At 38.2% G+C, this 26,706-nt stretch overlaps 1 protein-coding gene across 1 annotated transcript in view; it reads left to right on the top strand.

Annotated features, from left to right (window-relative positions):
* LOC148068684 (obg-like ATPase 1) overlaps positions 1–26,130 on the top strand; it is a 54,496-nt gene extending 28,366 nt beyond the window's left edge. Inside the window, exons 8-11 of the mRNA XM_087804009.1 lie at positions 15,682–15,822; positions 16,334–16,430; positions 21,161–21,283; positions 25,717–26,130. Coding sequence (XP_087660135.1) covers positions 15,682–15,822; positions 16,334–16,430; positions 21,161–21,283; positions 25,717–25,818 — 463 coding nt within the window. The 3' untranslated portion in view covers positions 25,819–26,130. The remainder of the gene's footprint in view (positions 1–15,681; positions 15,823–16,333; positions 16,431–21,160; positions 21,284–25,716) is intronic.
* Positions 26,131–26,706: the final 576 nt, after the last annotated feature.

Genomic DNA, 26,706 nt, shown 5'->3' with positions numbered 1-26,706 from the left:
TCAGCCCTGAGCAAATAACATTAATTTAATTTAAGACACAATATATGAATGTATTTAAAAATCTACGTTTAATGTTAAAGGTTTGTTATCTAACTGCAAAATTACAAAATCTATATTCCTATTCTCCAAATATACACAGATACAGTGTTCAGGATATATTCTCATGCTACAAGCTAAGATAGCAAGTATAGCATTCCATTTAAAATGTAAGGTTTGACAAACCAAACCAATTTAACTATTAAAACAGCATCAAATAAATTGGCTCAAAATGGCTCCTGCAAGGGTTTAAGTGATGTAGTCTGCGATGTTGCTTAAAGGAACAGAGTCACTATAACAGCCAGAACATAATGGTGTTACCACATGTGGCCCTCGAATGTAGTTATGAGGCCCTTCAGATTATTTCTCATACTTGCAAAAAAGTGAAAGTATTTATAAATATAGAGCTTTTGTGTTCATGTTTTTTTCTATAGTATTGTTTATATTTAACTCAGCATCAATTATGTGACAAGTGGGAAACATAGTCCAACCATATAGTCCTTGGTCTGCCCCAGGGACTCCTCCTAGTTGGACATGCTCTACAGGAGGCACCTTGAAGGGTCAATGTTGAGGAATCTACTTCAAGTGCATTCAAAATGAATAAACCGCTGACCGCTGTTCAAACATTTTTAGATGAAGAGAACAAATCCATTTTTTAAAGTGCATAATGTGATGCTTCGATAAATTCTTATTTTTAGTGAAAAAAATGGTTGTTTTTTTTAAAAAGGTCAAATGCAAACTTGAAAATGAAAATCGGGTTTGAAATAAATACGAGTTTCTAAGTATAACTTTTCAGACAGAGAAATAGTTTTTGTTAAAATGTGTTTAAAAGTATATAAATCAATTCACAATGACATTAAAACTGGTATCAGGTCATTCACTCTGCTTCAGTTTGTATCCATTTCAATACATTTTGACATTTCGGAGAGCTCTTCAAATGGACCGGACACGAAAGGGACATCTTTGGCGGAACGACCCTGGCGATCAAATCCGTCTAACTAAGAACATCTTGTTTGGAGAAGAAAAGCCTCATACCACGCTGCCCTTGTTTAGACAAGAATACACAGTATTAGTTTGAGCAAACCCTCATTAATAGAAGGATCAGACGAGGAGCAAGGCCTCCTTTCATCCCAGAGTTCACTGCTGGAGACAGAACATCATTTACTGTAGAGAGGGCACATGGCTCCAATCCTATACAGAGCATGTGTATGAGAATGTGCATGTTTGAAGTCTGTTTCAGAGGCGACTCCACGCTCATTTGGATGCTGGTGTAATTGCGGTGTGGAGATCAAAGAAGCATCAGCCCCGTGATGTTCCAGAGGAGACTTTACCACGCAGCCCTCTCCTCTGTGCAGAGGGGGCCGCCTGCTGCTCGCCGCTCCCCTCTCCCCTCCAGCCATGCACTGCCCCCTGCACATCCCCGCTCGTAAAAAATGATTAAGGCCGCATTTGTCATGTGTTTATGACTGAGAGGCATTGCGTGATAGGGAATGGCATCTACAAGAGTCTATCAAGAGGCTTTCTCCTCTCGTGTTGGCGTCAGAGAGCTGCCCCCGAGACGTTTCTCTGTGACACATTCAACAGTTCGTATGCTAGAGAGGGTCATTAAAATGAAGGGAAGAGTTTTGATGATGTGCTGCCAGCCGTCTGCCCGCTGTTACCTTGTTTTCACAAATAATTCACCGTCAGCTGTGCCAGTTTATGTTATATACGTTCATTTAATGAATTTGGATTCCATCAGGAAGACTAATGAATAAGTCCATTAACCTGTTTTTAGCCATCCTGTCGACAGCATTTTCAAATGTTAGAAGGGTTTTCCCATCTAGAAATGTATCTCATCTAGAACTGGAGAATAGAGCATCTGCAGTTGGACCACCCAAACACAGACCAGATTCACCTGCACATGAGTCAAGAGTTACGCAGGCTTCTCACTGAATTAACCCCCGAAGCATCAGCGTGATAAAAAACATTACAATGGTTTATAAAATCACAAAATAAGATTTTATATGACTGTATAATGAGTTCACTGAGAGGGAGTCCGTAAATGTTTCGAGTCCAACCACAAAAGCTAAAAACACATTGATACTGACTCTTCAACAAGCAAATAATGCTTGGTATTTTAAATATGTCAAGTTTATATTTATATTTTTTCATTTAAACAAACGATGATCCTTAATAACTGCGGATATTAAAGTCGATCCTGGAAAAGGCTATCAAGCCACTATATCATAGCAATAAAAATAAATAAAATAAAACCAGTCCATTTAAATAATTTTTTGAAGCAAAAGGGTCCATTATAGATACAATTTGACTCAACTAACATTCAGACTTGACGTCAACTTCACATAAACCTCCCAATTTATTTCAATATAATACTTCATAGATCATAAATGAGGCTAATTTTATAGCTTGAACTTTTCATTTGGCATTTTTGAATCATTGTATCTTGGCTCCACACATAATGCCTATGATGTATTTTTGGAAGTGATTTGTTGATTCTTCATCCAATATAACTTTCTTGCATTAAATTTGTTCATTAGAAATACAAAGACATTTTTTCTAGTTCAGACAAAAAGCGACAATTGTTTTAAACACTTTCAACTTCATAGGTGACCCAAAACGTCCACCATGACAGGATAATGTTTAAGGATGTGTCTAGTTTAACAAGAACTCTTGAGTCGAACTTAGCAACTCTTTAGTTTCCCGGGTCCATTCCAAACTTCTTCAGATATTTTAAGTGCATTTTTCACACAATGCCGCCGTGCATACTTTAATTCTCTCCAATCTATTTCCCTCGGAGAACCGTTGGCCGTCACACTTCATAATGGCAAAAGACCCTCCTGAGAATACTCCTGTTATCATCTTCGAATTTCTTCTCCTGCCATTTCTTTTACCTCTCTTCCCACTTTTGGACAATGTGCATTAAAGTAAATTGTTGCCTCTTAAGTAGATGAGTTGACCTTTAAGGAAACTGGCGAGCGTGACCCGTGTGAATGTCTCAGGCTTGTGTGTTCTCCTGGCGAGTCTGAGAACTGCAGGGTACCACTTGTTTGAAGCTTTTATTAGCCATTCTTGTTTATTTGAGTGTGTGTGTGTGTGTGTGTGTGTTCAGGGATTGTGTGTCTGAATGCATTTGTGTAAGTGCATCTGTCCTTGCGTTTCATTTTTATGCATACCAGTGTGAGCAGTACATTTCAAATTCAAAGTTCATTCCTCTCCATTTTAGAGAGAAAAATAAGTTGTCGTGAGAGAAAACTGTCAGCAAACATGTGTGCGTCATGTGTTTCAGCATTCTTACTTTAATAATTAATAAAGAAAAAATGTTTAAATGTGTTTGAATTTGTACAAAATGCTAATGTTTCCATAGTATATATTGGGAGAGTGATCAATTATTAAAAAAATATATAGGTTAAAATGTGTATAAATTAGCATACCGTAACAAACTTTCGCTCACTTTTATTATTCATATTTTCTCCCAGTTGATGAGTAATGTAAACTGTCAATGTGTTTTTTTAGCTGGTGTGGTAGGACTTAAAACAGGTTGGTATTTAAAATTTTGATTGAAGAACATGCTCAAAATCTGTTTCCTATTACATTTATAACTCAATTTATAACTCAATAAACAGCCTGCAACTTGCCCTAAACTTGTTTTTCTGTCTCACTCCCTCCCAGTGAACTCATTAGTCATTATCATCAGGTATGCATGTGCTATACTTAACTTTCTATTTTTTCACACAGCACAAAAATAAATTGTTTACCTAGGTAGGTAGGTAGGTAGGTAGGTAGAACTTTATTGATTGTTTTATATTTATATAAAATATAGCAATACAGCAATTTTTCATAAAAATAAATAAATAAATAAGAACAAGATAAGATAAATAAATATAAAAATAATAATAATAATAAATTACCTGAGTAACCTGTTACCTGAGTAACTCGATGCATCTGCAGGTCTGTGTTTGTGGTTCTACTGTAGATGAGCTTGTGGTCACAACAACGGAAACATGAACAAACATTTTTTTCTCTTCTTTAAAATGGTCAAGATCAAGATCAAGGAGCATTTGAGCAGTTATGGTCATTTAAAATGTCCCATCTTATTGTTGAGATGGACCAGCATGATTCTATGATAGTCTAATCAGACTTACATGGTGCAGGAAAGCTGCTGTATGACTGCTGCAGTGCATTATGGGACCCACATTTCTATGAATAATTTGTATCAGGAACTATTATTAATTATAATAATAATATTCAAGATAATCAAGACAAAAAACGATACAATTCAAAAAGCTTCTGATATAATGCTCTGAGTGCACCTGCAGCTAATGAAGGTTATTCTCCTGTTGGCCTGCAGGGGGAGCTTCTACAACTAAATTCAAGGATCACATGTTCAGATCACAATTTTTAATATTATCCATTTTTATCTTCTTCATAAATGTTATGGACTTCTGTTGGGACATCTGCAGATCCTGAAGTCCCATAACAACAACTCATTTTATGGAGTGCAGTTCTGTGGTCCTGATCCTTGAGTCATTTACTGAGAGAAAAATGTTCAATTGTGTTTGCTGTGAAAAGATGTTCTGCCTCTGACAGTGGTGATAATAATGGATCCTCTCTGCAGAGAAAAGCAGAAGCAGATGGCGTTCAGAGTTCTGTCTGTCTGCCGTGATCATAATGAGAGTGTGTTGACACACATCAGTCTTCAGTGAGCGTCTCCAGTCGCACTAATGCCGTTGATCACTTGTGTAAGAAGCTGCTGATTCAGAAGCAGCAGTGCTGTTACGTCGCTGCAGCGTTCTAGCATGAGCTCATGATTCAGCTGCGCGTTCTGGACACGATACTTCAATATCCAAACACATAGCAGATTCACCTGCACTTGAGTTGCAAAGGACGATCACTCCTAAATGCTCGGTGCGACTACAAAAATTCAGGGATTTCACATGTGAAAAGGACGTTGAACCGTCCAAGGTTTCATCTATTTAGACAATTCCAACCCCATCTGAATGCCTCGAGACCAACCCCAGAGAACCCAGACCAGACACAAACACAGACCAGATTCACCTGCAACAAAGGTTACACAGACTTCTGGATCAATATGACAGTAGGAACCAAATACAACTGCAACAATGACTTTTATTGAGACGAGAAATGGTAAATTAACTTGCTTTCGATTATGTTTTTTAGATTTAGCCTTGTTTACCATAACCATGCCAACTCTGGTGTGATTGGTCAAGCATAGAAGTTTGTCACTGCACGTCATCAATCCCAGAAGTCTCCACCTCAAAGGGACTCATTGTATAAACAAAGCGGGGCATGATTATAGCTGGCTGGAGGAGGAGTGAAGCCCATTATTACGTCAAATGATATCCGCTCTCGTAACCTCTTGTTCGCCGAGATTTCAAACGGGGGGGAGAACTTTATGAAGTAATAACTTTAAAATATGGTCTTTCCTGCATCTTGGAGAGGAAGACTTCAACATTTGAAACATGTGAGTGAGTCGGGAGAGTTTTTACATTAGTGGCTCTAATAAAGTTCAGGAACTGTTTCGGTGCTAGCACACCTGGACACTGACTTGTCAACAAGTGAATGAAAATCCATGAATAACTGGTGTATTTAAAAATCAACAAAACTAGAATATTTTGTTGTTATTTTAACACGATGACAGTAATGAGTTCACTGAGAGGGAGTGAGTGGAAGGAGAGATCAGTGATTGAGCAGAAGTCTGAAAGTGAATTGAATTGAGTTGGATCAGTGTTTTTATTTTTTTACATGTTTGAGTCTTACTCAAAACTATCATGAAGAAATATTACATCAGGAATGTTTTAAGTACCACAGGAGCTCAACTAATCTGGACTCTTACGTGAACAATACAAGTCCAGGAGTGAAAGTTTGTCACTGTAAATATGACAAATATTCAATATATATATTCGTTTAATGTTGAAGTTTATAGTCTATTTTGCATTTTAACTTGTACTACACATTCAAACAGGTAAAATAATGTTGAATAAGTACAAAATCGATCAATCAAGTCACTGTTTAGCCATGAATTCCCAATAAACAAGGCCACCTGATTATAATTGTAGCTATGAAAGGGTTAAAGCCTCTTGGGGACGTTTTGAACAAGAGGACGATGTACCTTTAATACACCAAACGTTTTGTTTTGCTGCCTGTTGTACAGCGATTGATGTCTTCTGTGTTTGCCTGATGTGACAGAGAATAGAAAACATCAGACTTGAAGGGATTTTCTGCCACTTCCTGCTCGGACTAATGATACATTCTGAAAGCTGGTGGCTCAGTGCAGCTTTGCTTTTTATTATCTTTGTGATAAGGTTAAAACCAAACAAACGCGGCGCAGCGAGCGGTCAACAGCCTTGTCAGCTCTAACGAGACAAATAAACTAATTTAGTGTTGCCACATACAGCTCCTCGACGCTTATTACCAGGATTATTGTTGGACTGTTGTGAACGGAGAGGGGAAAAGGATGGCGGGTGATTGGAAGGGAGCGTGATTGGCTGGTGTTACATGTGTCCTTGATTACCTTCCCTCGGCTTTTATTCTAATAAGTGGCATTCTTTGTACTCCCTGGGACAGCTAGACAGTCTGACACGCGATGAGAATAAATATTGCATGTGGTAGACATTAAGCTGTCATCCAGGGAGGGGAGAAAAAAAAGGAGCGACGGAGAATTCCGTGTGGTGTTCTTCGACGCTACACTTTGCCTGCTCTTGTCACAATTGTCACATCTTGATGACTCCCCCGCTCTACCCCAGCCCCTTTATTTTTGCTCGCCCAGTCAGCCGCCGTGAATGACAGCATGGATGCTACATATAGAACATTATACGGGGCAGCTTTCTGGGTTACTTTTTCTAATTTTTCTCACAATCTAAATCAGCAAAAAAACGAGAAGATTCATGAATTTTATTGTCAAAGGAAGTCAACATTATAATGGGTTATGGTTTCTATTTAGAATTTTGATTTAATTTAAGGGTCAAAGACGAGAAAAGGGCAGTTAAAAAAGCCCTCCCTCTGGATTTGATATATCTATGATGCTCTTAATCCAATGTCCTCCCATTGTGTCTGACATGTTTGCTTTGTAGCCACAACGAAAAGTGCAATATTGCAACACTGCCTTGTGTTCACGTGAAGGTGCGTGAGTTAGATCTAATTTCCTGCAGAATGGCTGGTAATGCCTTCCATCACGGCCACAGGGAGCACGGAGCGTCCTCACAGAGTCACCGCTGGGAGGATGAAAAGCTTCCAGCAGTGCAGGCGACTTCCCAGCAGCAGAAGATCACCATGATCTCATGCCTCTTAGGAACAGAAAGTGATGGCGGGGGTCCTAGTCCGGACCGTGTGCAACAGCCTGAGTCCAATCAACTACTGAACAACAAACCGCCACAGTTTATTGATTGACGAGTGTTTTGATCCAGGGAAACATGTTTTATCGTACGACATTTGTCTCAGGTGTCAGACTTCCTGTGGTTTAAGTATTTAATTGTGTCATGTTTTAGATCGTTAACAACATAACTCAAAAGGTTGTGTATTGATTTTCATGATCTAGTTAACTATCATAAGAATGTGTTGGTGTTCGGTAGTGTCATCTGGATTAAGGGAGTTTTTGAAGGATTTGTCTTCACTTGTATGCCCTCTCAGCGCTGCTGCTCACGCCGAGATCTAGCAGTAACTGGGAAACACTCTTTAAAACAGACCAATCGACCGAATCACGGAAATAAATCAACTTCCAGGTGATAGAAATGTGTTAATTCAACATTGTTTAAGAATTAGTATGTTCAGTTCACTAGCTTGTGGTGAAGTATCTTCTTCTTTAATTCCTGGTAAGGCAACAGGTCTTTGTATCGAGCCAAAACAAGTCTTAAATCTTATTGATTATTAGTATATATGTTGTGTTTTTATAATCATGAGCTTCTTAGAGTAAGGAATGTAAGTGTTTTTCGAGATTGTACTTCTCACTTGACCTGCTCGGTTTAGAGCTTGGAAAATTTAACATTCAAATCACAAACATTTTTTTCTGTGAATGTTGTTAAAAAATGTCCCTTTTAGGAAACAGAAACAATATGAAAAAAATACTTAAATACGTTGTTTTTAAAGTTGATTTGGTTTAAAACCAGTAAAAGTATTTAAATCAATGTGTGGATTACGGATTGTCGGTAAAATTGAGTAAAAGAATGTATTCAAACTAATAAACGGACAATTTAAACTTAATGGTAGTGATCCCGTAACACTTTGTGTATTTATGTATTCTGTTAATCTCCAAATCAAGTACACACTTGATTGACTAAAACGTGAAATTGAGGAACTTTTATGACAGGCATTAAAAATTATTAAAATTGTTTGTGTCTCAAATGGAGAGTAACATGTCAGTTGTTGTTATGTTTAAAAGCAACAGCTAGATCACAATAAATAATGGACATTTAAAGGGTTTTATGCAACAAAAAAATTGTGTCATCTGGTCCTTATTGCATCTGTTAGAACAATCCCAAACGATACTTAACCATGCCAGGTGTACAGTTGAATATTTGACCTTCAACCTGGTGAGCATCTCTGACCCACAATCATCCAGGATCAGACTAAGTTGGCCGACAGCATCTGGTACGAGCAGGTTGAGGGACTCGCACTATTGTCTGCGGGTGTGTTGGAGCGGCACACAGGTAGTGGATTACTCCTCCAGGTCTGTCAGCATTCAATTGCATCTGAAAGGGGAGCTGGATGTGGAGGTGACGGTCCACTTTTACAGGCTTAACTTGGCTAAGTACTTCTAATAAAGCCTACCTGTACGAGTGTATGTTCCAGGCAGGCCCGGGTCATTGTCTCAGGTAGCTGCCTCTGTATTATCCAAGCTCCCATTGTTTTCTCCTCCTGGGCCATTTAAGCAGATCAAAGCTGCGACAAAGCCCAGGGAAGCCCCAGGCATGCGGAAACACATGGAATTATTCCCCCTCCTTAGGATTCCCACACAAAAAGACAAATAGACTCACCCCGGAGGGTGGCCCCCTGTGGGACGTCTCCATTCACGCACAGTCTGCCGAGGACGCTTCAATTGTTTTTTCCCTATTTTGTCATCGTTTGCTGCTTTACGTGAAACACGATGTAATTTCAACAGGCGTTAAATCCATAAGTACATGATGGTTGTTTTCCTAGATGCAGGATAAAGACAAATGACTGACACAGCTCTTCATTCATCTAAAAGCGTGATGGATTCGGTGTTTAGGATACGTAAAGAGGGCCAAATCATAGTCTTTGCATGTTGCTGAAAGCCCTGTTTGCTCCTCAGCGTCTCTGAGCGTTGGTGAATGATTAGCAGAGATAATGTCCCTGTCACCCTTAATCACATTAATACATGGTTAACATTTAATTTTTCCCACTTGATATGCAAAAATTTCCACTTGATTTGCAGCAAAGGCCATTGGAATTCCATTATAAAAAGAATAAAAATTTCAGGCATCATTTGTTCAGAGAAGGATATCGAGAATAGGAAGTGCTGAATCTTTCTATTAAGCCGAGAGATGGCTCTTGATGTCAGGATATAATGGGAGACTGATGCCACGCGTCGCTCTTTCTGTCTGTTAAAAGCTATTTTTATTCAATTACAACTTCCTAGACTCTAGCATATAATTAAAGACATGTATTTTTCAGATATCCGAGCTCACTCCGATGGACTGAATAAAAACTTGAGAGACTAAGCAACAGCAACAGCAAAATCTGACTTTGCATATCACCCTGTGTAGCTGGGATCAGCCCAAGTCACCACAGTCCTGAATGAACGCCCCTTCAGGCTTCAACAATCTCTATTCGTCTTGTTAGGAGATAGAATTGTAACTACTTTTTAACTAAGAACCAACAAGATTGTGGACAAAATAAAGACAAAAAGTTTGGCCTTATTTTGCAGGGGGTTTTTTTCTCCAAAAACATGGGTCTTAATATCAAACTGAGCCACTACAGTGGATGTAATTATCAATTGTCAGTTGCAATATTACATTACATATAACATACATTGACCATATTGCACATCTGTATTCTTCTTGTTTACATTGTGGTGAATACGTGTGTGTTGTGTTATTCATGTAAAGTCGAAATTAGTAATTCAGCGCAAACATTTTTGACACTTTCTTTTGTCCATTTAGTTTGGATTCAATTCTTTAAATATTATTAGCAGCACTGCTAATACGTGCTAAGATGTACCTGCTATGTAATTGTCCTAAAACCAAAAAAACATCACGTAATTATAATAAATAAGTTTGCGTTTGAAAATGTATGTCAGAACACAAATATCTGTAAAGACTGATACAGCGTCTAGTTAAACATACACATATTTACTACTATAGTGTGTTAATAAATCATCATCTTTTAAAAGAGTTGACGCTTCTTCTTTTTTTTTGAAAATGGATTTTAATAGAGTCCCCAAATTTCTTCCAGTGAGGGCCACATAACTTCTCCCTTTCTCTGATGGGGGGGCCGGATTCAGTTCGTAACACAAAAAGTGTGAGGGTCGCAGAGGTGCCTAAAAAATGCATTGTTTTCTTAAAAAAGCCACACATGGAACCAATTAAACCATCTCCAGGTTCTTCACAGAAAACAGTCAGGAATAAATAATAACTACCAAATAAACCTCTCTGGAAAGATATAAAAATGTTAGGCCCCAAAATATATTTGTATATATTTCAAACCAGATCTTCTTAGAGCGCAAAAACATGTAGGTAGGTGTAGAATATAACAACAAAAATATTCAGTCTTGTTTTTTATTTAACTACTCTACAAAATAATTGAACGCTAAAAATAGATGGACCTACATTTTTGTCATGCACTGTATATGAAAAATAAAGGTGGAACTAATTTTACTTAGAAGTTATCTGGGGGTTGATCTGAATTGAACAAGGGTTTAAATTAAGGTTACACCTAAACGTTGCCCCTCATGGTCCAGTAAGAAGTAGCAAAACTAAGTCAATTTAGCGTTATACATTGTGTTGCTATTGTTCTTTTGACATTGTTTTAAAGATGGTAGGTTCAGTCGTACCTCTAAATACCTGGTGGTCTAGTGGTTAAACACTTTCACATTTGATTTCCGCTGAAGGAAAATACTCTTTTTTCACTTCCATTCTTTTAATTTGGTTAAATAGTTTATGTAAACTCATTAGCTACTTGGCTGAGGTACACAAAGTCACCCAACAGTTGTGACCTTAAAAAGTTCCACTTGAGATTGTGACAAGAATTGGGATGAAGACAAAAAGAGCCTCGAGCGTTAACATAATTTGTTTTGTTTCCTGCTCAAACTTATTTGAAGATAATTTCATCTCAAGCGACACAAGCACAAAAGAATCTTCCGCATCTGTCCAAACGTGTTTGTTAAGCAGGAGCCGAGTGACAGAAATGGTTTTGAGAAAACGGTGACGGCATATCAAAGCTCTTAATTGACACTGCTTTGTTTCTGGGTTGGTGAAAGGGGGTGTTCCACGGTACCGTCGCGGGGTGTTTGTCTGGTCCCGTGTCACTCAGTGCAAGGACCCAGAGACCCCGCGCTCATTTACAGCTCATGTTATCCATCTTGCCTTCACATTATTAAAATCATCCCTCAGCCCTCGACCGAGCAGCTCTTTGTTACTCGGCCCGGCTCGGCTCGGCTCTGTCAAGTCTTCACCAATTACAGTCTCAGGTACAATAGTCTATTCAGAGGATCACAGCCCTTGACTGGTATGGAGAGAGTGATTTGTGAATCATTATTCCGCCGCCCGTGGAGAACGCAATACCTGAGGAATGCAAATAACGTGCCACCAAATACGCAGATGTGCGAAGGAAAAGTGACAAACTACAACTGTTATTATCTCGGAATAGATCCCAGCGACTGTTTTTCGCAAACATTCTTTAAATATGTCAGTCAAAGACAGAGGTTAGAAAGGTTTCCACGACAGATGCACAGCAACAAACAAGTAATCTCCCCTTAATATAGGCTGCAGTCTGTCCCAGCTACTTAGGACAAGACGCAGGAAGCACCAGACCTACTGACAATTTGGAGTCGTCGAAATTCCAAATCTGATATAGGAAAAGTGTTATTTCAATAAAGCTAGACAGACAATGAAAAAACTGGGCCCTTGAACTATACATAGAACCCCACTACCATTCCAGTTGTCCCCAGTCTACTTAACCAACTTATACCACCGTCTTTTTTTCGATATTATCATCACCTTGACAGATATACATCCGCGTCTCCATCATCAAACTTCCATAAAACGTTCCTGATTCAGATTGATTCTCCTTAGATAGGAATTTAATTGAATTTAGAAACCAATGTATATGTTAAAGTACTTTTAACATATATAAAAAACAATTTCCAAAAAACAAACAAAAAACAATTTACTTTACCTTACCTTACCTTACTTGCAGACCACATTTCATGACTCGATGGCCACATGTAAGTTACACAAAGTGATCAATATCGGATGTTTTTTTGGGGGGGGGCAGTTTCTTGTAAGAATATTTGATTATAATTGAATATCCGTTATTTTACATTTAAATATCTTTTATAGTAGTTTTTCAAAAATATTTATTGTAGAAAATTAACATTGTAGTTCTTCTACTTTCAAGCAATAAAACTTTTTTTTTTCCGTTAATTGTTTTTCTTGGTGGCTGGATAAATGGACCAGAAGCCCTGAAATCCACTCCCTGGACCCTCCTCCAGATACCTGGTTAACTGGGACACCCTTCCCCGGGTCTGCCCTGGGGCATCCTCACAGCAAACTCTTTAGTGTAGAGAGGATTGTCTTCTCTCCGGGTGCAATATGGAGGCGATCATCGTGTTTAACCGTCTGTTAGCAAAATAACGTTAGCAAAAAGTGATTATTTCAAAGCAACATTTTCTGATAGTAGATCCATCTGGATTGAGGATGGTTTTGAGGGTACCATCACTCACCTGTATGGCTTAAGCCAGCAAAAACACAACTCAATAAAACATAATATAAATCATCGTTTTATGAACTTGAATATAAAAATATTTGTTAGAATGATCATATATCGTGAATAAAAGAAGTCCAGCGTGCTGTCAGGGGAAGAACAAAAGCAGGTGACACGTCGCCCCCTGTGGTGGCGCAATAATAGACGAGGTGTTGGGTTCGCTCTTTGATTCTCCGGCTCTTTAAACAGGAAACCGGGATTACAGATAATGACAGGGACCCTTTTGAATCAATCCTGGACCTGTGTCGGCCCACTGTGTGAAAATGGATTTGTGTGCGCTGTTCTTAAAGACCCGTCCAATTCCCACCCGAAAGCTTGTGGGTTAATCTTATAATTGCCTGTACCCCCCCCTCACCCCCGCATTGTTCCGACCGGGAGTCACTATTACCTCGGCAATGTCAGGTGTCCTGCTGCACGTGACGAGAGGAAGAAAAGCTTGGTTAAGACAAAGACCTTTATAAGTCACAATATGTCTCTGCTTCTCATGTCTTACATGGGATTTTATTTAGTTTTACTAAAGTCGTTTCATCACAAACACGTGGTCGGACAAGTGATGAATATTTCAAGAAGGTTTTCCTTCAGTTCATGAATGAAAGATTTTCATATTTAAGGAACTAGTTTAGTATTTATCTTTTCATCTCCATGTGTCCACTTGTTTTTTCATTTGTAGGATATAACCGTCTATAGATGAGCTTGTATCATTCAAATGAATCTTGATGACATTATTTTCTACCAGTAAATGTAAATGTTAAACTCTTCTTATACTTTTTCTCCTTTCTCATCATCATATTCTTCGTTTTCATGATCATCACCATTATCATCATCTTCTTCATCATCATCATCATTACATTCTTTTCTTTTTCTTCTTCTGCATCTTCTTCTTTTACATAATCTTCATTTCTTCCTCTTCTTCTTCTGCTTCTGCTTCTTCTTCTTCTTCTTCTTTGTCATCTTCACTATCATCTTATTCTTATTCTTTTTATTCTTCTACATCTTCCTTTTTTTCCACATCGTCATTTCTTCTTCTTTGTCATCATAATCATCATCATCTTCTTTTTCTTTATCATCATCACGATCGTCAGCATCAGCATCTTCTCCTTTTCATCATCATCATCATCATCATCATCATAATCATTATCTTATTTTTCTTCTTCATCATCATCACCATCATCAGCATCAGCATCTTCTCATTTTCAACATCAGCATCATCATCATCATCATCTTCTTTTTCTTCTTCATCATCATCACCATCATCAGCATCAGCATCTTCTTTTTCTTCATCATCATCACTATAATCATCAGAATCTTCTTTTTCTTCATCATCATCAACATCATCCACATCAACATCTATTCCTTCTTCTTCATCATCATCATCATCATCATCAGCATCAGCATCTTCTTTTCTTCATCATCATCACCATAATCATCAGAATCTTCTTTTTCTTCATCATCATCACCATCATCCACATCAACATCTATTCCTTCTTCTTCATCATCATCATCATCAGAATCTTCCTTTTCTTCATCATCATCTCCATCATCCGCATCAACATCTATTCCTTCTTCTTCATCATCATCATCATCAGCATCAGCATCTTCTTTTTCTTCATCATCATCACCATCATCCACATCAACATCTATTCCTTCTTCTTCATCATCATCATCATCAGAATCTTCCTTTTCTTCATCATCATCTCCATCATCCGCATCAACATCTATTCCTTCTTCTTCATCATCATCATCATCAGCATCAGCATCTTCTTTTTCTTCATCATCATCACCATCATCCGCATCAACATCTATTCCTTCTTCTTCATCATCATCATCATCAGCATCAGCATCTTCTTTTTCTTCATCATCATCACCATCATCCGCATCAACATCTATTCCTTTTTCTTCATCATCATCATCATCATCATCATCATCATCATCCTAATCATCATCAGCAGCAGCAGCAGCATCTTTTTTTTCTTTATCATCATCATCAGCATCTTTTCTTTCTTCATCATCATCACTATCATCATCACCATCATCATCATCACTATCATCATCTCCTTTGTCTTGATGCTCATCAGCAGCAGCAGCATCTTCTCCTTCTTCCTCATCATCATCATCATCAGCAGCAGCAGCAGCATCTACTTCATCATTATCATCATTATCATCATTGTCTTCTTCTTCTTCGTCATCATCCTCATCATCATCATCTTCTTCTTCTTCATCATCATATTATATTTTTTCTTCTTTTTATTCATCTTTAACTTTGTCATCTTCTCATTCTACTACTTTTCGTTCTTTTCTTCATTATCATTTTCATTTTTCCTCTACCTAAAAAAATGTGAAAACCTTTGAAAATAAAGTATTTTTTATGTAAATACATCCTCTTTTTTTCCTCCTTCTTTATCTTATTCTAGCCACAGACATGTGGTTCCACAGTTCAACCTCTGACATCTTCTCTATCTGCTTGTTGCTCCAACCTTCATTTTCTAAGTTAGCCTATTATGCTAAGCTAGCCAAACTCTGCAACAGAACAATTCATTAAAAGGAAACTCTGGCACTCTTTAAAAAAAGAAAAAGTAAATTCAGTGTATAATCTTCTTATTGTCAAGTCTACCCAACATTTAAACCAAAATTCTTAAACGTTTTAAAAGTCGTGTTGCTGACGCCGCCTGACTTTTGTCCCCTCAGGTTGGTGAAGATAAAGGAGTGGGTGGACAGTCACGACCCGGGGGCCCTGGTCATCCCCTTCAGCGGGGGCCTGGAGAGCCAGCTCCAGGACAAGAATGAAGACGAGTGGCAGAAGTACTGCAGCGAGCACAAGACGCAGAGGTTAATTAGCGCTCAGTCTTCCTGGTTTTATTATCTGCCGTGTCCTTGCCGCTCCGCTTTAATTGCATGTGCTGATAGAATAATAAATGGCAGAGTAATTACCATTATAAAGCAAAGGATCCCTCTTCTTACTGAACAACTCAGTCAAAGGGTTTTCCTCTAAATTAAGTTTTTAACTGTCATCTGTCATCCGTAGGTATAATTATAACTCAGGCATTTTGGCTTTATTGTTCTCGTGTGAAATCCTCTGATGAGAGAAAAATTGTGACAGCAGACTTTTTCCCTTTTTTTTTCCCGCTCGACACAGAGGAGAGTTTTTAAAGAATGCTAAATGAGTCTGCGAGCTCTAATTAATCAAAGAGCCATTGGAGGGTTGAATGCGAAACCAAGTGGCTCGTCTTGTTCGCCTAATGAGTTCATATTGGGATGGATGGCCGCCGAGGTGAACTTTGTGGAGGATTAAAGGCAGTAAAAAAAAAAAGGAGGTTTAACCGGAGTCTCTGTCTCGCAGCTCCCTGAGCAAGATCATCAAGGCCGGCTATGCGGCTCTGCAGCTGGAATACTTCTTCACCGCCGGGCCCGACGAGGTCAGAGCCTGGACCGTTCGGGTAAGAAGGCTCCTTCCCCGCTGTGTTCAGATCCACACCCGCGGTTCCACCCTGCTGGCAGCCGCGCTGATATCACACGCTCTCAACTTTGTCATGGTTGTGCCTTAGCTAGTCATTACAGGCCAAGGATAACTTCAATTACTGGTGAGCTGGTGAACAGTGAAAGTGGGGGGCTGCATTGATTGAGGAGGGCAACAATTGATTTTGCCCATTACGTCCATGAGAATGTTTCCATCCCGTGCAGATCTGCCTGCCCTCCTCCTGTCGCGGGAGATAAGGAGCCCGGGCATTGTGCCTGCCTAATCTGTGTGACGGAGGGTGTCTGTGCCAAAATTGATGTTGCTTTTCATTCTACTGTTTGTGGGCCTCGCAGGGGGCTCCTCCTCCCCGAGTGTCTCAGTTTACTGAGCCGTCCGGCGCCGAGCTTTGTGTGGCGTCTTCGCACAGCTTCAATACAGATGTTGCCACTGCACAGTGCTGTTATGTAAAATAATCTCCCAAGTAAAGACGATTTTCAGAAATGAATTAAAGCCATTAGATTAAAAATGATCCTGGTTAATGGATGCTGGGATCCTGTTCAATATTCTAGACCCTCCATTCATGATACAAAGGGGATGCTTTAGATACTTTACTATGGCCCAGTTTCACCTCATCCATTAATACATATTTGCTTTTGTTGATATTTTAAAATATATATATACCTATAAGCATACATAAAGATATTATTTTTCCTATATCAGACTAGAATAGTGCGAGCTGAAATTGGATCTGAAATTAAAATACTTTCATGTTAAGATGAGACACACAATGAACAAGTTACATTTATAATTATTTTAGCAAACATCTGTCTTTGACATGTTTCATTTCTAAAAATGTTTTGCGATTAACATTTTTATTTTCAATTCCATACTTTCAGACAATATGTTATTTTTCTTTTCCAGTTTTTAAGATGACATTTTCTAGGCCCGTGTTCCAGATGCAAACTTCCATAAATCATAGTGTGAATACATAGTAAGCCATAAACTGATATGACTGATTAGGTAATTAAAATAATTGAAAAAAGTATCTTTAAACCGTGTGTTGTCTCTGGGTCAAGGTGAACGACCTCCAGAAATACATATGCAGTGGTGGAGCTCATTCACCTTGACCCAGAGACAACACAAGGGATACCACACACACATTTGTATCGGGTCTTCGGGGCACCTTCACCCTGAGATAACATAGATTAATATTTCTTATTAAATTTTCATTTTCATTTTCCAAGCAAATGAATAGGTTTGGAGGAATGTGAATATTTCAGCTTTTATTACAAATGCATATTTTATAAAATGGGAAAGGAAATACAAAGGGATACAAACAATGAGTTTCCAAATTAAATACGACAAATTCATGGAAAAATTACGCAAAAAATGAAACATTTCTACATCATTTTTCTATCAGCTTCGGCTTGAGGGCCAGATAAAATATTAGCTTTCCCCTAGACCTCAATAAATCTCATTAAAAAATCTACTTTAGAAGATTTTGTAATTTTCTCTTTTGAATATCACAATATAGTTATAAGAACGTTTTATGACTACAATTTAAAAACATGTTGGTTTTAGCAGATTTATATTCTGCTATAACGTTTATAGTATAAACAGAATACAGTTGTTGGATTTTATTCAATGGAATTTAACTCATTACAATATATTTACAATTAAATGTCACAAAATGAATGTGTATCATGATGAGTTAACAGGCTTTTTTCAAACTCAAGGCCCGGGGACTAATTAATAAATAAAGTTTTACCTTACCTTAATTCTTACCCTGTATGTAGTTTGAATGTGGCCTAAGCAACACAAGGGATACCACAACACACATTTGTTTCTGCCTTGGTTTAGGTAAGATATTAAGATTAGACACAACATTTCTGACAAGATTAAGCATAGGAATCCCATTTGGATGCTACTCATCTTTAGCAATCATACATTTGGAAACAGCCTAGAGACAAAATAAAAAAGAACATACAAATAATATGATAATAGTAATATATAGTAATCTGGGATATATTTTGACATACAAAACACTTGTGTTGTCTCTGGGTCACAGTGAATAACCTCCCTTGCTTCCATAAATAAATATGCAGTGGTGGAGGTCGTTCATTTTGACCCAGAGACAACACAAGGGATTCTACAAATACACTTGTTTTCGGGTCACCTTGACCCTGAGATAACACAATTGTTAAAAGTCATCCAGTGTTGCCTGTGATGACACACGCTACCTAAACCTAAAACATGTTCTCGTGTTAACCTTTGAGTGGATGAAATGGAAGTCAAAAGACGTCATATTTTTACTGCCCCGCTTTAATTACAGCCTCTTTTGAAGGAGCGGATGAGACATTAGTTTTAAGTAAGCTGACATCACCTGATTACCTTTTCTCTCAGCGTGAGCGATGACCTCACTGTTTACTTTTCAAAAGCCCCCCAAAACATTGTAAAAAAAAAAAGCGTTCCGCACATGATCGATGACTCCCCTCCTCGGCTGAGTGTGAGGAGGCCTTTCGTCAGGTAGGCATCGGTGGGTCCCGATACGGAGCTAATACATCTTGTGTTACAACAACTGGACCCAGCGAGGTGGTGCTAGCATGCTTTATTAGGCAGCCTCGAGGTGACCATTATCTATCAGCCCTAACGAGTGCAGCGTGGATGACTTGCATTAAAAAAAAATCCTTCCCTCAATCCATCTCTCGGCAGATAGACAAACCTTGATGCTGATTAATGGAGGTAAAACACACAAGCACTCCGTCAGTGAGATTGCATAGAGATGGTAATGTATTGGAGCCATTAAATACGCATCATTCTTCTGGCAATGAAATATGTTGACCCCAAACTGATTATATACATAATTAAAAGTGCGCGGCAGTTCCTGAGCAGCGAGAGGTTGACGCGCAGCAGTCCGAGTGATACACGGCAGCTCGGCGCTCGTCCTGGTCGTCATTCATGGATTCATGTCAGCATGACTGGGTCAGGACACCTCGTGTAGTTTAGCTACCATTCAATGTTACTTACTGCGTCCATGTTTGGGCTTCATAATGTCATTCAAATGCTTTTTCTCTCCTTTTTAACCTAAAAAGATTTGATATATGGACGACTTTTGCTGGAAAACTTTTTCTTTAAAGAAAATTGATTAATGTGTTTTATCAGCACATTCAAGTTTATAAAAATTATAATAATAATCAAAAGTTATTGTTAAAGGTAAAAGTAGATTTTAAATAGGTTTGGAAAAAAATAAGGCGGGCCAAAAGAGTAGTAAAAAACGAGGTAATAACTGTTTTTTATTATAAATAGGATAAATATTTTGAACTAGCATAACATGGAATTTAATATGTACTTCACATATAATTGCGTACACTGCAAAAACAAATTCAGTTTTCTCTTGTTTTCATTTTAATTTATTTAATATATTTGTGATGATGGGCTTCCACAAAATGTTCTCTTTTATGTTATGAGTATATGTGTCTCTACTAGCAGTTCTTAAAACTATGGTACCCTCAGAAGGACAAAAGGCAAATATCAAAAATACCTAAAGAGAAATATATATAAGTAAAAGTACTTGAATGAATTGTCACATACAGTAAGTATAAGTAAATGTAACAAGCCTTACATTTTTCTCCTCTATGAAAAATACATACTTGGTGATTTTTTTAATTTCTTTTCACTTATGGTCTAATTGTTAAAACCACATGTGTGATACCTAAATAAAAATAAAAAGAAATTATCATAATATGAGTTTCATTCAACCGTGCGCCTTTCAATAAATATATAAATACCTCTGACCATTTTCTAGATAAATCTTCAAAAATTAAAAAACGTAAACAAGTGTTTTAAAAGTATAAGCTACCTTCTTTATCTGTAGTTTATTAAAATAAAAATGTAGTTTGAACCCTTGTGTTAGCCCAGAGACAACACAAGGGATTGGGATGTTTCCGGGTCACCTAGACCCTGAGATGGATTCAGTAAAGGCTGATCCAAGTGTACTTTCACAAAGTAGTGAAAATATATAATAACAATACGTGACGATAACGAGCTTCTTGACACATCAAGAGTCACAGACCAATGTTACTTCAGAGAAAATAAGATATTTTTTCAAAATAAAACACATTTGAGACAGTGATAAGATAGAAATTTAATTGAAAATTGACTCTGGGGCCCTGTAACAATTGCCCCACAGACCGCTACTAGTCTCCAGACCAGGGGTTGGGGACCACTGTAAACATCTGTCACGTTGTGTTTGTGGAAACAAACAAAAGTTTACTTTGAAATCTATGCTGGGAACAGCTTAATGCAGTGAATGGATGGCCAGGTGTAACTAATTCAGGAGAGTGCGGCGTGAGTCCAGCATGGATGGTCTCCACACGTCTCACCGCAACACCGGGTCTTGCCGCCGCTGTGACCAGAGAGCCGAGCGGCGACTCACAATGAGACAAGATTACTTGGACAGAAATCAATACCACCAAGGAATGGGAATTTGATAGTGACGCCGTGTCCTTATCGGCGTCCACGCTGCCCAGACAGGGCACAGCCAAGTGGAAAGCTATCCAGAAATCAGAAGTGCGACAGAAAACAGCTAAAAAAAAAGAAAAAAAACACCCTCACAACACTATCGGCCAATCAAACACCATGTCTCTCACATGCTGTAATCCATCTTCTCCAAAACAATTCACTCGTCCTCTCTTTCCTTCCTCCTGACAGAAAGGGACGAAGGCTCCGCAGGCTGCCGGGAAGATCCACACAGACTTCGAGAAGGGCTTCATTATGGCGGAAGTAATGAAATTCCAGGATTTTAAAGAGGAAGGCAGCGAGAACGCTGTCAAGGTGAGCAGGAGGAGATGAAGTCTCCTGTGATCAGTGGAGCTGACAGTCGCCACACAGCTCTGACTCTCCACCTTTACTCAGGGGAAGAAATTACTGCACTCTCTCCAGCGCCGCTCCTGTCGAGCCAACTGATTCTAAACACTGCCGTCCTGCTCCAGCTGTGCATATCTTTATCACAATGTGTCTTAACTGGCTGACGGCTGCTCTTGCCGGAAGCTCAGAGGGAACACGACTTAGGCCAACCTCCAACCTTCAGTTTTAGGCCAGAACTTATAATAATAATATAGCAATCTATGGCAAAATAAAATGTGTCTTAATCAATGTGCAATGAAAATTTAGAGATGGGATTAAATATATGCTATAAACATATTGATTAATGATCCAAATACAAATTTATGATTACTAAATATTTTTAGAGAATTTATTAATATTTGACTGAAAATTAAAACGTATATACATTGCATTATTGTGCTTGTATTTAAAACATACATACACCTATTAATTATGTTTTAATTGTAATTTTATTTTAAAAAATATATAAAATATTTACGACCACAATAATATAATAATAATCATTTTATAGGAGTTAAACTCTTTTTAGGGATGAAAAAAAAGTTTTTTTCGCCATCATTTAATTTTTAATTGTAATTGTAATTTCTATCCAAAAGCTTCAAAAGAGTTATTTGATTGAATTGAAACATGTTTTTATTACGTAAATTCTTCTGCGTTATTTAATTATGTCTTGTTAATAATTACAACATTTAAAAAATCAGCAACCCTGATCAGATTCGCCAAGATGTTTTTGGATACTGTGTAGAAGTAGTAGACATGGAGGAAAACATCAACTCGCACAGTGAGGTGTCAGTCCGTCCTGCTGTGAAGTCTCAAATCACCAGAACGCCACTATTTTAGTATTCAACTGGCACTTTATGTGGGGGAAAACAGAAACAAATCATTTCTCCGCAGTAGCTTCTTTTATGGATCAGTAATCTTTATGTTTGATTATGAACATTTTATTGCAGCACAGAATTCTATCTAGATTCAGGATGGGCAGTTAAATTTATTCAAGGAAGACATTCCATACTTGATCAGGTGGTCATGAACATGTTTTTAAAAATATTATTATTTGTTAAAAAATACATTTGGTAGGATAAATATGACATTTGAATTATAAAATGTGTTTTAAAATGTTTAGTTTGAATGAAAGACAGTTTATGTGTGGATGTCATTTTGCATGAGAATGAGTTAAGATAAACATACCTTCATTTTAATTTTTACATTTAAAGGAGGTTTAATCTGTTATAAAATAAAAACGGAAAATCATTCGCTTATTATTAAATGTGATCTTAAAAGATTAACTTGAATGGAGGAAAACAATTAGATTCTATTGCATTTTTATTTCAAGTGCACTTAGATCATTAAAATTCAATAATAAAATATGACATAATAAAGAATAAAATATCTGAACTTGCATCTCAACGTAACATATCTACAGTTTGACACTGACCGCAGAAACACAGGCTGCATGTGGCCCCTCGGCCACACTTATCCCAGGCCCTGGTCGACATCATTTATTATCTGCAAACAAAGAGTTAAGCACTCGTCCCTGGGGGCCACATTAGCGGCGTTTGAGGTGGAGATCTGAGAGTCAGCACCTACATGTTCCATGTTTGCTCCGTGTTTATGAGGACACGGTGGGTTCTAACCGTGACATCGGGGGCCTGTCCTCTTGGATCCGTCCCTCTGAATGGGGCCTGAACTGTTCGGGTACATCACATTATTAGTAATCATATCTGCTTAAGCCAAGCTTGCCGCTCCAGATGGCTGCTTTCAAGTGCAAATGAAGCAGTTAGACATGTCTGGTTTAATACATACTCAGGAATCACAAATAGCCATTGATCCCCCCCCCCACCCTTCCCTCTTCTTCTCCTCCCCGTCTCCCTCTCCAACCACTGTTCCAGGCGGTATTGAGCTCGGATTAAATGGTCTCCTGAGCCTTTAAAGGGACATTGATTCTTCTAATTAATTGTGCGCTGTTCAGGCCCAGAATGCATAAACCGCTCGGCATTAGCACTTCAAGTCAATTATTTTGAGTTTGCTGGGAGGGGGAACAAATACTTACTGTATACAAAAGACATGCTAGAAGTTATTCTGTTTCCTTGGCAAGTTTGATGGTGCTTTAATCAGAATCTTATTAACATTTAGTGCTGGTGTGCTACACGACTAAAGAGAGGATTATTCTCTCAGTGGGAATTTCTGCTTGAGTGAACCACGCGTGTGAGAGGGTGGTTTATAGGTGGGAGTGAGACCCACCACGACACCCGTAAAATTCTGAAATCTAGTCTTTTGTCAAGTGGACAATGTTACAAGAACCTGATCTCCAACGAATGATGTTGACTCGCTCAGCCTGTAATAAGGGCCTCCCACCAGTATGTGGCACTGTTTCTTCGCAGGCTATAAATATCAACAATGAAACCAACAAAAAGCAGCCAAATGGAATTATTATGTTCCACAGACATAAAGGACGGATGCACAGTCAATATGACATCACGGCTGGAGAATCATACAGAATCTAAAAAATCCCATCACATCAACCTTAATAAAGGCTGTTCAAGCAACACTTAATTTCAGGAGAAAATCAATCAATAACTTCAATGAGCTAACGTTCACCATTAAGAAAGAAGTAAAAGCTGATTTTTAGAGATAAGTCAACGAATATTTATTAAGTCCAAAAGCATGTGAGCTTCAGCAAGTTTGACAAGACTCCAACTTGATAACCGTATATATAAACCAATAATTTATTTAACATTTTATAAATCAAATAAATCCATTATTTTAACGCATTATTTCCATTTATTTAATAAATAATAACATAATTAAACGTCAAAACTTGTTAAAAATACAGATAAAACCTTCAACAACATGGATCTACTCCCTGTCGCCTGCTTACCCGGAAATAAAAAAGGATTATTTTTCTTTTCTCAAGAAGACCTCGATGTCTCTGTTGTATCGTTTAAGTGTGGTTCAGGGTCCACAAATAGGTATTTTTCTATATTCACAAATAAATCCATCAGATCTTCTTCAGCCAGGGTGTATGTTTTGAATTATTTTAGGGTGCTAAGATAGTCCTTACCTGATCACAGGACATGTACATCTTGATTCTGCTGACCTCGGACGTGATCCAACGTTGAAGCCATGATTTGATAAATGTCAGTGACATCACTAACTAGTTGAAATATGTTAAGATATAAACTCATTATATTATAACATTATATTTGACACCAAAAAACGCACAGCCAAGTGGATATTATATGACACAACATACAACATGCAGCATTCATTTATTTTTTCCAAGTATGTTTCAGCCACTAGAGAATCCCCTGCTGGCTCTGACGGTCCTGACACTGGACTTTTCGTTTTGGGTTTGGGATTATTGGCTGATAAAGTTTGACCTTCTACTTTGAGAAACAGTTTGATTCTGATTTTGACCAATTTAGCGTCTTAAGTAGGACATGATATCTATTCCAGGAGCTTTTTTCAATTAGATTGTTTAAAACCCAATTTGCACCCGGATTCAAACCGTTGAATTCAAAGCTTTAAACGGGTACTATGTAACATTTTTAGACTTATTTATATTTTCTTGTGATGAATAGTTGTATTTGGAGCACGAAAACTCTCTAGGTTTTTTACAAGTTTCACTCATGACAATCAAACAGCTTCAGAAACAGCAGTTTCCTTCATTTCCATGAAGTACTGTGAGTCGTTTTTCGAGATTTCCAGGAGGATAAGTCCACCCAAAACACTGTCCTTGACTGGAGAAGCCTTAGATTTCTGTCTTTTCACTTACTTTAGAAACATCTGCCGATAAACCCACATTTCAGATGCCAAACGAAAGACGACTAAAAGTCGCTGTAAACAACAACCACTTGGGCGTGAGGAGAACCACGAGGGTCACCAAATAGTGTTTGGTCTAGATGCTTCATAGGGCCTCTCTTTTCATTAATCCTGACATTTCTAATCTGAAGTGAAAAACACTATAATCTAGGGCAGTTGTCCCTGACCTTTGTTGCGCAGCGGTAATGTATGCATTATTGTCAGAGAAAGAAAAACAACGCAAAATGGCAGAAATGGCAAAGAAATGGCATAAAAATAAAACACCTTTCAGACAATAATAATCAACTCAAGAGAAATTCAATCATTTATTTTTTATATTTCTGTGTGGTCTTTACGAAATGCTTCCCTGACCCGTACTGGTCCCCAAAAATTTGGTACCACTGATCCTGAGAGAGGAGTTTTTGGTCAATGTTAACTTATATTTCTATTTCAAACCAATGATACAAGTTTCCACCTCCAATGAGCCATATATTACTGCAATTCTCATTTGATCCTAAACAAGGAAGAGCAGTGATATGTCCATTGATTCTTCTCTACAGGCCGCAGGGAAGTACCGACAACAGGGCAGGAACTACATCGTGGAAGATGGAGACATCATCTTCTTCAAATTTAACGCACCAAACGCACCGAAGAAAAAGTGACTTCACAACAACCGCCCGGCCACGTTTTTCTTTTCCATTTCTACATCTGGGTCCCGTAGGATAAGATCATCCAGAGGTTGAGTAAACTCTGACAGCTTTGCTATTTAAGATGAGGATCAGCCCCCCACTCTAACACAGCGTCTGAAGGAGCACGACTCTCCAGATACTTCATTAATCTCCATCACGGGTGCCAGCACTGTCACAGCTGACAGCGGCCACAATGCCACCTGCTCCTCTTCGCCTGCTTCAGATAATGCATGTTTTACAGTAGCCCAGATGTCGACACTCAATAAAACATTTGACAAAAAAAAACGTCTCTGTGTGTTTTGGGATGTCTGTATTGAGTGCGGCGCCGCGTGTGGATGTTGATAGCGGTCCTGCCGACCACTGATTAGAGAATTAAAAGACACAGCTGACAGCAGGAGAGAGGCGACGATTATAATTAAATCTCTAAAGTGATGCTGATTCCAGAAGGGCGACACCAGGATGCAGTTGTTTTCTGGCCAAACGAGGACGGTCAGAGGAAATTATTATTGTACAGTGATTGAGTTAACCTTCGTGTTGATGATGGATGACACCTGGATCATTCTACCAAACCTGTTTCAACTTTTCTTTCTATTTTTTCATACATATGATGTGCGAAAAACCAGCGAAGACTCTCTTCATATTGTCCATCTTATTGTGGCCCAGGTGCTATTCTATAGATTATTCTATTTACCTGCCCAGTAAAGAATAATAAGTCTAAAACATGGGATGCACTGAAAATTCGCCAACTTTCGGTTTACAGACGTAACAAGATGACATATCTATCTATAAATACTGCTGTGAAAAAAAGCGTCAAACTTTATTATGTTTAATGTCAGATAAAGTTACACAGTAAATGCCATA

Source organism: Callionymus lyra, chromosome 12 (genome assembly GCF_982586985.1).
Source record: "Callionymus lyra chromosome 12, fCalLyr1.hap1.1, whole genome shotgun sequence".
NCBI lineage: Eukaryota > Metazoa > Chordata > Actinopteri > Syngnathiformes > Callionymidae > Callionymus > Callionymus lyra.
This window is presented reverse-complemented; position numbering and strand designations above follow the sequence as displayed.